This window comes from Pseudorasbora parva, chromosome 19 (genome assembly GCF_024679245.1).
Source record: "Pseudorasbora parva isolate DD20220531a chromosome 19, ASM2467924v1, whole genome shotgun sequence".
Taxonomy (NCBI): domain Eukaryota; kingdom Metazoa; phylum Chordata; class Actinopteri; order Cypriniformes; family Gobionidae; genus Pseudorasbora; species Pseudorasbora parva.
In genome coordinates this window covers 3789455-3803432 of record NC_090190.1, presented here as the reverse complement: position 1 = coordinate 3803432, position 13978 = coordinate 3789455, and the positions used below count along the sequence as shown (strand labels likewise).

Here is a 13978-nt window from a genome sequence, read left to right as displayed (position 1 = left end):
AATATGCGTTCCACACCCGTAAGACCTCCGTTCATCTTCACACACAGTTTAAGATATTTTATATTTAGTCCGAGAGCGTATGCAAGTGTATGCACACTATACTGTCCATGTCCAGAAAGGGAATAAAAACATCATCAAAGTAGTCCATATGAGACATCAGTGGGTTAATTAGAGTCTCTTGAAGCATCGGAAATACATTTGGGTCCAAAAATAACAAAAACTACGACTTTATTCAGCATTGTCTTCTCTTCCGGATTTGTTTTCAATCCTCAAATAAAGATTCAAACGGTTATGAATCAGAGAATTGATTCATGATTCCTTTATTTGAGGAGTGAAAACAAACACGGAAGACAATGCTGAATAAAGTCGTAGTTTGTGTGATTTTTGTACAAAAATGTGTTTTCGATGCTTCAAGAGACTCTAATTAACCCACTGATGTCTCATATGGACTACTGTGATGATGTTTTTATTCCCTTTCTGGACATGGACAGTATAGTGTGCATACACTTGCATTCGCTCTCGGACTGAATATAAAATATCTTAAACTGTGTGTGAAGATGAACGGAGGTCTTACGGGTGTGGAACGACATTAGGGAGAGTCATTAATGATATTAATTTCATTTTTAGGTGAACTAACCCTTTAAATAAATAAACTAATACAAAGTGTGTGTTTTCATGTATTTGTGTGTGTATGTTTACCGGTAAATGTCTTATTATCATGTTTTATTAGTTATGAGCTAATTGATCGTTAGATTTAATCACCTTTGATAGCGCGATTTATAAAGTGCATGGGAAGGTTATTTTAGTCAAACTTATTATATTGGTTGTACTTTCAAGACTAAGCGTGTGTGTTTCTGAAGTACAGTATCCACACTGGTGCGGTGAATGAATGACATCCACACACACTCCTCAAAACATTAGGATCATCCGCGCCGAGGAGTTGTGACGATGCACATCCCGCGTAAAGATAATGAAAAATATGAATAAAAACTATAATAGTATCTCAAATTATGATACTAAAATATCATTTACATTACTCGAAACCCAGACGGATAGAAGAGTTTGATTAGGCAGAAAGAAATGATCAATTCTTGGCAGAGTTGTGACAAATCACATAGGTAGTGTCAGATAATCACATCTCAAATATTATGCTCAATCTCCATCCTGAGTTGCGGTTCTTGACTAGAAGTTAATAATCAGGTCTGATCGAGACATCAGCAGCAGATGAACAAATAATGAACGAGCGTGCGATTTCAAAAAGCTTTTTGAGAACTGGAAAGAGGACAAATGATTAGGTTGTAGTGCAGCATTAAAAGTGCTACAGCATTATAATGAGTTTGGCAGTGCAGGTGGTAAACAAAGAGATTTACGAGGTAGCATCGGCTCATCTGATGTCTGCTTTTCTCTCCGTACAGATGCAACATCAATGGCTGGCTTCACCATTAGAGGTTTATTAATAGATAGAGCCTCTTGTCTCAGCTCGCTGTATGCTTATGGGCTTGGTAATGTACCGATCGGTGGAGGACGGACAGCGGAAGGCACAATGTATTCACATTTGAAGCAAATACTAATCAGCACCTGATGATGTTGCCTGAATCCACCTCCACGACCCACGTGCAGCGCAGATTGTTGTCATAGGGGAACGGATAACCTGGAGACAAGATGCGTCCTGAAGTCTCGCCTTTAAAACGTCCTCCGCATTCAGCTGGGGAAAGAGAAGTTGGAGGGGGTTGGAGGAAGAAGCGTAAAGAGAAGTGAGAAGTTGTTTATTATGCATACTCTCACATTCGTACACATCGCAGCCCCTGAAGGTTTGCAGGTGAGCAGTGAAATAATGTGGGGTGTCTGGCAAACACGCACAACACGAGCGGGGCAGTCTGAGTGTAAAACACACACAGTCAGATCAATAAAGCACCGAGAGGTTCTCAGGCATCTGAACGCAAACAAACCCCTCCCAGCTTCAAAGTCATTTTAATTTACTAATAATACAGATTAATTCATATTTTGAATGATCCTTTCATTTTATGTTCAGTTTTCCTGTTAATTTTAGTTTATATTTTTAGTTATTTCATTATGTGCATTCATTTTATCTGCTTTTATAAATACTATTTCGGTTTAATTTGTTTTAGTGTTTTCCTGTTAATGTTATTCCCAGTTTATTGTTAACTTGGCTTAAGTTTTTCAACTAATATTTAGATTTGATTTTATACCAGGTTAATTTTAATTAACAGAAATGTAATTAACAGGTTTAGTTAACGATAATAACACTGCTCTGAAAATAGCTCATATTTTAGCTGTGAGAACAGTTTTCTGATTTTATTTAAAATATTTAAATAAATAAATTATATATATATATATATATATATATATATATATAGAGGGAGGGATGGATATATATATATATATATATATATATATATATATATATATATATATATATATCCATCCCTCTATGGTACGCAATATGATTTCAACGAGGAAAAAAATATTTGTGGTGCTTAAAATAGGACACTTTAACAATAAAAAAAAAAATCCTAATATTTGTATTTTTTAAGTTTGTTGCCTCAAGGCAACATTGTACCACAACAGACAAATTTAAACATTTTACATTGTCATGTAGAAAAAATAAATATAGATTTCACATCGATTTAACATTGATTTCTGTAACCAGACACCTGAACAAACATTTATCCAGTTCATAATGTATTACCAATTTCTTATTGAATAAAAAGTAACATTTCAAATTCAGCTGTTGCTCTCAGGCAACATTGTACCATCGTGAAACACAAGTGTTACCAAATCATTACATCAAGCCATCACATCAAATTATCATATCCATCTTTATCCTCATCTCCATCTTCGATCTCACCCTCACTCTCTCCCTGCCGGATTGTCACTATGACCTCATCTTCCTCATCACATGACACCTCATCCCCTCATCCTCACCCTCATCAGTTGTGTTTTAGACCTTTTTTGAGTGCTATAGAAAATGTGCAGATCATAATATATGCAGTTATAGTATGTGTATTACTATTTTTAGACATGCATTACAATATTGTACAAAAATGCAAAAGTATTTAGAGAATTCTAACTCTTTTCCCTACAAATATACTATATTTGTATCCACCCTAGTGTGTCTGCTATGGCCTTACGCGACTCCATTATGGTACAATGTTGGCTTGAGGCAACACACAGTTTTTTGTTCTTTACTCTGAAACATTTGATGATATATAATGTAAAGTTCTTGAAAATACTTCTTTACTAAGCAGTGAAGGTGACTAATATTTTAGACGGTGTGGGTGATCATCTGGACAGGAAATTAGTGAAAAATGCCGTTTCATTGGAGAAAATATGGAGCCATGTGACCTGTACACGTGTTGAAACAGGACACAAAATGGACCCCTGTGGGTCATGTGACCCATTTTTTTGCACTTTCATTGATTAGTATTTGAGTTCTTCTTCCCGGGGATAGGTTTGAACAATAAATTGGTGTTTCATTTGATTAAAAATAATCTAAAATAGAGTATGTTGCCTGGAGGCAACACCGTACCAAAAGGGATATATATATATATATATATATATATATATATATATATATATATATATATATATATATATATATATATATATATATATATATATACAGTCAAACCAAAAATGATTTTGGGTGCAGGGCACTATAGATCATTTATATAAGTGAGGATAGCAAAATAAATTAAACTGTGACACATTATACCCAAATATTCTTCATGCAGTGACTACCAGTAAAATTTGAGAATTAGAGAAGTGCTGAAACAGATAGAGTTTGAGCCACCGTTGTTGGGTGAAGTTTCAACTGTAGGCACCCTGCGGACTCTTTTAAACTGGTTTAATTGGTGTGCTAAAATAACTGTGGATATAGATGCGTCACTGGTGATTCCTGTCATTTTCCCCATGTATATACACAGTATATACATCTCCATCACCATTATTTCCAACAAATAGTAATTTCACATTGTGGAAATGTTAATAATGGTTCATAGGGAAAATGACAGGAATCACCAGTGATGCATAGAAGACCTATTAAACAAACTAGGGCGAGTCCGCAGGGTGCCAGTTCAAACTTCACCCAACAATGGTGGCTCTAACTCTGTTTGTTTCGGCACTTCTCTATTCTTCCGTCTCTCCCTCAGCTCGAATCCCCTGTAAGCAGCTGAAGAGATTCATCAGCTCCACGTCAAAGCATCAATCAAGTGAACAAATGAGCCTGACGTCCATTTTGATGCATCCTGATGGCATTCAGACTCGCCACTTTACCCTCTGTACTTGCTTCATTATTAGTCTGCTTTCACAAGCACTTTATTAGGAAACTTTAATTGCAGGGACTCTCTTTTCCCCCCAGACCCCTTTTCCATCTTCCCCTATCCCGTCCCTCCCGTTCTCTCTCTTGTAAAAAAACCTGCAGAGGCCGGGAGGAACAGTTTCGAGAGTTTCTTAATGATTCCCTTTTCAGCAATTCCTGTCACAGAGCCTCATTTGCATAAACCATCTACATGACAAACAATGGACGCACAGCTCAATGAAGCCTGAATAACAGGGTTCAGATTGCGACTTGATTAATCTGAACATTAGAGTGTTTTTCAGACATCCGGAATAGAGGCGTCTTCCAAACGTATCCCTCCCCAGCCTCTCGCTAAACCAACATCCTGCCACGTTCATCGCTCATCAGGGCCGCGGTTCAGTCACGTGTCATTGGACGGTTAGGAGCGCTCAATCACTCTTGATTGGCTGCTCGCGCATATAAAATCAATGCAGGAAGATTGGGAGAAAAATGGGGGTTTCTGGTTTAAGGCTAAACATTTGTACGCCCTCAAGAGCTGTACGATTAATCGTTAAAAGATTGCGATCTAGTTCCTAAATGAAAACTATTCGCCTCTGTCTATTAAACCTTCATCAAAATCACACAGGAACATTCAGATCTGCGTTGGTGCTGCTGAAGACCCAGAGAGAGCAGTTGTCATATATAGGTATGAAACAGCTTCACAAACAGCCGTTTCAACCACACAGTATCATTACTTCTGTCTTACAGTAATTTAAATGATCACAGAAGTACTGGGATAAAAGTTTATTATTTTGATATAAACACTGATGTCTACAGAAGCGATCAAAATTGAGCAAATCCCCTTTGGAAAGTAATTTAGAGCTTCAAATAGTGATTGTATTAGTTACATTGTTACACCAGTAGGGGGCGACACGTGACTGTTAAAAGTTTATTTATCATTGAATCATTCATTCAAGATATTTGATCAAAACACCGATTTATCCACCGATTTATAATGAAACAAGTGAAGTCTTTATGAGTGAGTCATTGAATCATTCATTCAACCCATTTATTTAGATGAATTAAGCATTTGAAATAGAATATAGTACCTTGAAACGTGCAGCATTATTCAATGCAATGATGTAATTTCCACTAAAACAGGAAGACAGGGAAAGACATATCGAACAGCTCCTCCCCTTTTTAAAACAGCCTATGGTACACTGTCTGATCGTCCCTATCCCCTATATAGTGCACTGTCTGATCGGTCCCTATCCCCTATATAGTGCACTGTCTGATCGGTCCCTATCCCCTATATAGTGCACTGTCTGATCGGTCCCTATCCCCTATATAGTGCACTGTCTGATCGGTCCCTATCCCCTATATAGTGCACTGTCTGATCGGTCCCTATCCCCTATATAGTGCACTGTCTGATCGGTCCCTATCCCCTATATAGTGCACTGTCTGATCGGTCCCTATCCCCTATATAGTGCACTGTCTGATCGTTCCCTATCCCCTATATAGCGCACTGTCTGATCGTTCCCTATCCCCTATATAGTGCACTGTCTGATCGTTCCCTATCCCCTATATAGTGCACTGTCTGATCGTTCCCTATCCCCTATATAGTGCACTGTCTGATCGTTCCCTATCCCCTATATAGTGCACTGTCTGATCGTTCCCTATCCCCTATATAGTGCACTGTCTGATCGTTCCCTATCCCCTATATAGTGCACTGTCTGATCGTTCCCTATCCCCTATATAGTGCACTGTCTGATCGTTCCCTATCCCCTATATAGTGCACTGTCTGATTGTTCCCTATCCCCTATATAGTGCACTGTCTGATCGTTCCCTATCCCCTATATAGTGCACTGTCTGATCGTTCCCTATCCCCTATATAGTGCACTGTCTGATCGTTCCCTATCCCCTATATAGTGCACTGTCTGATCGTTCCCTATCCCCTATATAGTGCACTGTCTGATCGTTCCCTATCCCCTATATAGTGCACTGTCTGATCGTTCCCTATCCCCTATATAGTGCACTGTCTGATCGTTCCCTATCCCCTATATAGTGCACTGTCTGATCGTTCCCTATCCCCTATATTGTGCACCGTCTGATCGTTCCCTATCTCCTATATAGTGCACTGTCTGATCGTTCCCTATCCCCTATATAGTGCACTGTCTGATCGTTCCCTATCCCCTATATAGTGCACTGTCTGATCGTTCCCTATCCCCTATATAGTGCACTGTCTGATCGTTTCCTATCCCCTATATAGTGCACTGTCTGATCGTTTCCTATCCCCTATATAGTGCACTGTCTGATCGTTTCCTATCCCCTATATAGTGCACTGTCTGATCGTTCCCTAATGACACATTACTTGTCTGTTCAGAATCGTGGGAGAATTGTCATCTCTGTTTGAAACAAAAAAAAAAAACACAATTCTCTATTCATCTAGAATCGTGCAGATCTAATGTTCTCTCCCAGCGCAATTATGACAACATGTTGAGCCGTCTCACGCCAGGTGTGTTTATGACTGTGTGATCCGGCCCGCAGATTATGGCCTGCCGCTGAGAGGAATGCTGATTTAACATTGCGGTGGTGTCGCTTCCTCTGCAGAAATGTCTCATTCACACTTGTGGACTTGAATGAAAAATATAAAAATAGTTAAATATTTTATCTGTAATAAAAAAAGGAATGGCAAGATGGATACGCCTTCTCACTATTTTGATATATCTTACTTTTGCTAAAGGTCACATCAAATGACCCGCACATTTCACCCGTCAAAGGAAGTGAAATATCCTCCACATTATTAAGTATCTATTATTAATGCAGGCAGATAAGTCAGAAAAATATCAGCCTGAAACTCTGAGGCTGATTAGTATTTTTCAAGTCTACTGTGCCTTTACTCACATTTGTATTATTTCTGTGTTTAACACAACAGGATAGTCAATGTATTTTATCAACGTCTGCTGTGCGGAAGCAATTTAGACGAGTGCTTTGAGTCTAATCAGAGCTCATTAAGACTAAATCTAATAGTGAGCAAATCTGATCTGGGGTCAGTTGACATAGCAATATTCAACTCATTGGAGGCTAAATCCCCATAATCACCATTCATCAGGAAAATGAAGAAAGTAATAGCGGCACACAGTCTTATCTGAACCTCTCATGTGCTTTACTTGATGAAGAATGATCTCTATAGCTCAACCGGGAGCCGCTGCATCCGCTACAGTACTAACACAACCTGCACTATCACTCACAGACTGAGCGAGGGGTTTCCACAACTGATCATTTTGTCAAGATACACTTGGACTATTCAGAAGGTTACAATCCTACAAGGCAGGATAATATGAGCTTTCTCCTGTGTTGAATATGAGCAAAAACGCAACTTTGCGAGCTACAGAAATGAGGAGGGGCTTATACTGCAGTCTTGGATAATTATGACAAATGGCTGAGAGCAACACTGAGCTCCGTTATGATAACCACGAGGAGAGATCAGGCTGGAATGATGCATACTCGCTAATAACGAGGTTTAAATGTGGTTTCCATGACAACAAAAGATCCCCATGCACTAAAAGGATGATAAATAGCTAAAACAATCACTATTCATAATGAGAAAATATGTAGTCTATGAATTTATCCGTTTGAATCAAGTAATATTTCTTAAAGCAAGCACTGCTCACAAAAACTCTACAATATCACAGAGGTTTTTAATCGACAATGTCATCTTGTACATTTTACACATTAATTGTAATTTATAAATACGTTAATTTAAAAACACATTATAGATCGTTATGCCTTTAACCTAAACCATTCATATTGCACATTTTTGCTTTTTGTGCAGGATATGACCGAGCAACCTGGAAACTTCTGCATCACCCATGATTTGTAATGCTGCATTAGGCTCAGGTTGTGAAAGGATGGACTAATATATTGCACCAAGTCATTATTTGTGATGATCCTTCTATGCACTTTCATTTAGCATGTATGCAACTTACGATGTTAAAGGCTCTATTCAATTCATAGCCAAATACATGGTGGTGACAGTGGGGGACATTTATATTAGTCTGTATTAGTACTATACTGGATATTAAGGAGAATATGAGTTTGAATAAAGGACATATAAAAAGAGATTCACACTTTGGTAACCTAAAATATACATATTTTGTAGTTAATTTTTCGCATTGTAAACCTGTTCCCCGCCAGCATTTTTGACCATTTTACAACATAACATAACATAACATAACATAACATAACATAACATAACATAACATAACATAACATAACATAACATAACATAACATAACATAACATAACATAACATAACATAACATAACATAACATAACACAAAAACAAATTCAGATCAAGATCAATTCAAAGAGCTGGAATAGAGGGAAGAAAGTGAAGGGTTGATTTAGAAAGTGTGCAAAAGTCTGATTCAAACTCCGTTCGTCTGAACATAGGCACAGCAGGCAATACCCAGCAAGCCACATCCATTGTACAACATCAAATATGTATTTTGTTTTGGCTTTATCAGACTACTGGGATGCAAATAGCAGTGCTTTACAAAGAAATCACTTGAAATACTTTCTGTGGAATTATAAGGATTTTATTTATCGACTGTGAAAGGCTTTTTATCATACAAGATTTATGAAATACTGAATTTGGGTTTTCACACTAAAGTCAAAGCTGAGGGAATTTAAAGGTGAAGTATGTAAGATTTTTTTTGTTTAAATACATTCTTTTCACTCAGTTTATTGTTCATTGACTGCTATTAGTACGTTATTAAGTTCATCAAAACATTGAGAGCGGTTCGCTCAGGGCATGGCTACTGTAGAAGACTAAGAGTTTAGGGGGCGTGGCTACTGTAGAAGACTAAGAGTTTAGGGTGTGGCAACTGTAGAAGACTAAGAGTTTAGGGTGTGGCTACTGTAGAAGACTAAGAGTTTAGGGTGTGGCTACTGTAGAAGACTAAGAGTTTAGGGTGTGGCTACTGTAGAAGACTAAGAGTTTAGGGTGTGGCAACTGTAGAAGACTAAGAGTTTAGGGTGTGGCTACTGTAGAAGACTAAGAGTTTGGGGTGTGGCTACTGTAGCAGAGAGAGTTTGGGGTGTGGCTACTGTAGAAGCCTAAGAGTTTGGGGTGTGGCTACTGTAGAAGACAAAGAGTTTAGGGCGTGGCTACTGTAGAAGACTAAGAGTTTGGGGTGTGGCTACTGTAGAAGACTAAGAGTTTGGGGTGTGGCTACTGTAGAAGACTAAGAGTTTAGGGCATGGCTACTGTAGAAGACTAAGAGTTTGGGGTGTGGCTACTGTAACAGAGAGAGTTTGGGGCGTGGCTACTGTAGAAGACTAAGAGTTTAGGGCGTGGCTACTGTAGCAGGCAGAGTTTGGGGCGTGGCTACTGTAGCAGACAGAGTTTGGAGCGTGACTACTGTAGAAGACTGACAGTTTGGGGGCGTGGCTACTGTAGCAGACTAAGAGTTTAGGGCGTGGCTACTGTTGCAGACAGAGTTTAGGGCGTGGCTACTGTAGAAGACTAAGAGTTTGAGGCGTGGCTACAGTAGCAGACAGAGTTTGGGCGTGGCTACTGTAGAAGTAATAGTCTGGGGCGTGGCTATTTTAGCAGACAGAGTTTGGGCGTAGCTACTGTAGAAGTAATAGTTTGGGGCGTGGCTATTGTAGCAGACAGAGTTTGGGCGTGGCTACTGTAGAAGACTAATAGTTTGGGGTGTGGCTATTGTAGCAGCCAGAGTTTGGGGCGTGGCTACTGTAGAAGACTAAGAGTTTGGGGCGTGGCTACTGTAGCAGCTAGAGTTTGGGGCGTGGCTACTGTAGAAGACTAAGAGTTTGGGGCGTGGTTATTGTAGCAGACAGATTTTGGGCGTGGCTACTGTAAAAAGACTAATAGTTTGGGGCGTGGCTACTGTAGAAGACTAATAGTTTGGGGTGTGGCTATTGTAGCAGCCAGAGTTTGGGGCGTGGCTACTGTAGAAGACTAAGAGTTTGGGGCGTGGCTACTGTAGCAGCTAGAGTTTGGGGCGTGGCTACTGTAGAAGACTAAGAGTTTGGGGCGTGGTTATTGTAGCAGACAGATTTTGGGCGTGGCTACTGTAAAAAGACTAATAGTTTGGGGCGTGGCTACTGTAGAAGACTAATAGTTTGGGGTGTGGCTATTGTAGCAGCCAGAGTTTGGGGCGTGGCTACTGTAGAAGACTAAGAGTTTGGGGCGTGGTTATTGTAGCAGACAGATTTTGGGCGTGGCTACTGTAAAAAGACTAATAGTTTGGGGCGTGGCTACTGTAGCAGCCAGAGTTTGGGGGCGTGGCTACTGTAGAAGACTGATAGTTTGGGGGCGTGGCTACTGTAGCAGACAGAGTTTGGGGGCGTGACTACTGTAGAAGACTGATAGTTTGGTGCGTGGTTACTGTAGCAGACAGAGAGTTTGGGGGCGTGGCTACTGTAGCAGATGAAGAGTTCAGTGACTTTGACCCTGCTTAAAAAAGTTTGCTTAAAAGAAGCTGCTGAACAGTCTTGAACAGACTTACCGATGCAGGATGGAAGAGTATTATCCCAGGCCCGCCTCTCTCCCGTCATGCATTTGAGCACGCCGCTGCCATGCAGAGTGTATCCGGGGTCGCACTTGTAGGTGATGGTGCTGCCAGAGAAGTGTCCCTGGTCGTTGACCTTGAAGCCAAACTGGGGCACCCCAGGGTCCTCACAGTGAGACAGCTCAAAACCTGAAAGACATTATGCCTGTTAGATTCAAGTGATGGCTGATACACTCAAGAGGTGTCAACATTTTCATAACATGAGTGATTTTATTGTACTTTTTTAGGCCATCTCCTGCATAAATGACAAAAATTATGATAAGTTTAGTAAGACTACATTCAGAATATGATTGAGAACAAACCGTAGTGCATTCAGCTTTATGAGGTCATTATAGTGAAGATTGCTGAAATTTTCCTGGTATTTTCATGCTGCTCTGTGGCACAGCTGTAAAAGTTTGCCATTAATGTGATCATTAACGGCAACAATTTGAAGTTAAGATCCTACTGGGCTGGTAGGCAGAGACGGTCCCTTGCTAAGCAGGCAGAACAATTAAGATTAAGTGCTTGGTTAATTTAGAGCCATAATCAGAACCAAAGCACAGACCCTCTCACTGTGCGACACATCCTGTTATTAATTGTGTAGCTATGACTCATTATCATTATACAGCCAGTACTCAGAAATAGCAGAAAACAAATGGCAGCTCAATCAGTATCAGAGTATTTTAATTAAGTAAGCACATTTTTGTTTCATTTATACCAAGCTTTAATAAATAATCGCTTTTTTTAAATTATTAAATAAGCAGTATAACATGAGTAGCAGTGCGATATGGCAGTATATCATCAGCACGGCTGTGATTCGTCTGTAGTTAATCACACACTGCAAAAAATGCTTTTCTTACTTTTTTACTTGATTTTTGTCTTGTTTCTAGTCAAAATATCTAAAAATTCTTACATTAAGAAACATTTACTAGACAAGTAAAAATTGTTTTCTTTTTTTGGGAAGATATAACTCAAAATTAAGAGGTTTCTTTTTGCTTAAAATAAGATAAATAATCTGCCAATGGGGTAAAAATAAATAAATCTTGTTTTCTGTTTGAATTAAGATTATTTTTCTTACCCCATTGGCAGATTATTTATCTTATTTTAAGCAAAAACTCTCTTAATTTTGAGTTATTTTTTCCCAAAACAAGACATTTACTTTTGCTTGTCTAGTAAATACCTCGTGTTTTAAGGATTTTTAGACTAGAAACAAGACAAAAATACTAAATAAGAAAAGCATTTTTTGCAGTGCAGTGCTGATATACAGCCATATCGCACGGCAAGAGTGTGATATTGTGTTAACAGTTTGACGGCACAGGTGAGTAACTTAAATAAATAAGAAGCAACAATCGAGTGTCTTTAAAAAAAAGCCTCTTTTGTGCTGAACTTTGTGTATTAGGCCTACCTGCATATTTAATAATTAATCAAGCATTATATTATGCCTTTTAATTCAATAACTTTTATTAATTTCCACATTTCAGTTCTAAAATGTAAAAGTAAAAAGATCACCCTATTAAACAAAGTACCGAAGACTGTAAGTTTGGCCTCAGGGTTTAGCAAAATCACTTCAGCTCCAAACTCTCAAAAGTAATAGAACATTAAGGAGACCACATAGGGGACTTTTATAGCTTGTCAGGGGTCCACCATTAAGCTGCAAGTTCTTAAGTAGCTATAGATAAACACAACAACTGCCGGTGGAGAAAAAAACACCTTCACTAAAATCTGACACCCGGCTTTGATTGCTAGTTGATTACAGGTTGACGCTTCACAGCACACTTGGGTTGAGATTAGGACTCAACCAAATAAACAATGCTATTTTAATCAGCGACATTCACCACCCCGTCTGGAACAGGTCTTTAAAATTTCAACATCTAGTGACTGGAGGTGGCCCTTCTCTGGCTCTCTCTGACCTTTATTATACACTCAAATGGCTAATCCTTCTGGGGGAATGGAGTCGTAGACCGAACGGGATTTAGTCGATTTCAAATGAGATAGCCTACCAGCAGGTTAATACTTTACCCCCCAGTGGAACTAAACCCTTGTTGAATCCCACACTGTGAGCACAATAGCATTAAAAGCGCACCGAATTCAGACCAAGTGCCTGCACAACTGGCTCTGGGCCAACAAAGCCAAGGTCAGTGGAGACACAGTCATGTTTCTCCTGGTCCACTTCCTGATTATCCCTTTGAGCTGATTGTTTCGGAGGTTCTCATGCTTTTGTCATGTCCTTTCTGTGTAAAACAGCTTTCTTATCTATTGGTTGCAAAGTTGTAAAGAAGCAGAGACTTGCTACTGCAAATACATCCACAGACATGCTGCTGCGAACATGAAAGACATGCTGCGGCTGCTGCACATATAACAGACATGAAAATACCCATAGCAGATCTATAATAGGTGGAGATGGTGGAAATGAAGAGCACTGCAAACACAGAACACACTATTTAAAAGTTAAAGGGTTAGTTCACCCAAAAATGAAATTTATGTCATTAATGCCTCACCCTACACTGCAAAAAATGCTTTTCTTATTTAGTATTTTTGTCTTGTTTCTAGTCCAGACATCTAAAAACTCTTAAAACAAGAGGTATTTACTAGACAAGCAAAAGTAATGGTCTTGTTTTGGGAAAAAATAACTCAAAATTAAGAGAGTTTTTGCTTAAAATAAGATAAATAATCTGCCAATGGAGTAAGAAAAATAATCTTAATTCAAACAGAAAAGCAAAAAACTCTTAATTTTGAGTTATATCTTTCCAAAAAAAAGAAAACAATTTTTACTTGTCAAGCAAATGTTTCTTAATGCAAGATTTTTTAGATATTTTGACTGGAAACAAGACAAAAATACTAATTAAGAAAAGCATTTTTTTGCAGTGTAATGTTGTTCGACATCCGTAAGACCTCCGTTCATCTTCACACACAGTTTAAGATATTTTATATTTAGTCTGAGAGCGTATGCAAGTGTATGCACACTATCCTGTCCATGTCCAGAAAGGGAATAAAAACATCATCAAAGTAGTCCATATGAGACATCAGTGGATTAATTAGAGTCTCTTGAAGCATCGGAAACACATTTTGGTCCAAAAATAACAAAAACTACGAATTT

At 38.8% G+C, this 13978-nt stretch overlaps 1 protein-coding gene across 3 annotated transcripts in view; it reads right to left on the bottom strand.

Moving 5' to 3' along the window:
- Nucleotides 1–13978, bottom strand: part of csmd3b (CUB and Sushi multiple domains 3b) — a 500836-nt gene that overhangs the window by 178476 nt on the left and 308382 nt on the right. For all 3 annotated transcript variants that reach the window (XM_067425814.1, XM_067425815.1, XM_067425816.1), the window contains 2 exons: nucleotides 10840–11031; nucleotides 1579–1705 (listed from right to left, as the gene is read on the bottom strand). In XM_067425814.1, coding sequence (XP_067281915.1) covers nucleotides 1579–1705; nucleotides 10840–11031 — 319 coding nt within the window. The remainder of the gene's footprint in view (nucleotides 1–1578; nucleotides 1706–10839; nucleotides 11032–13978) is intronic.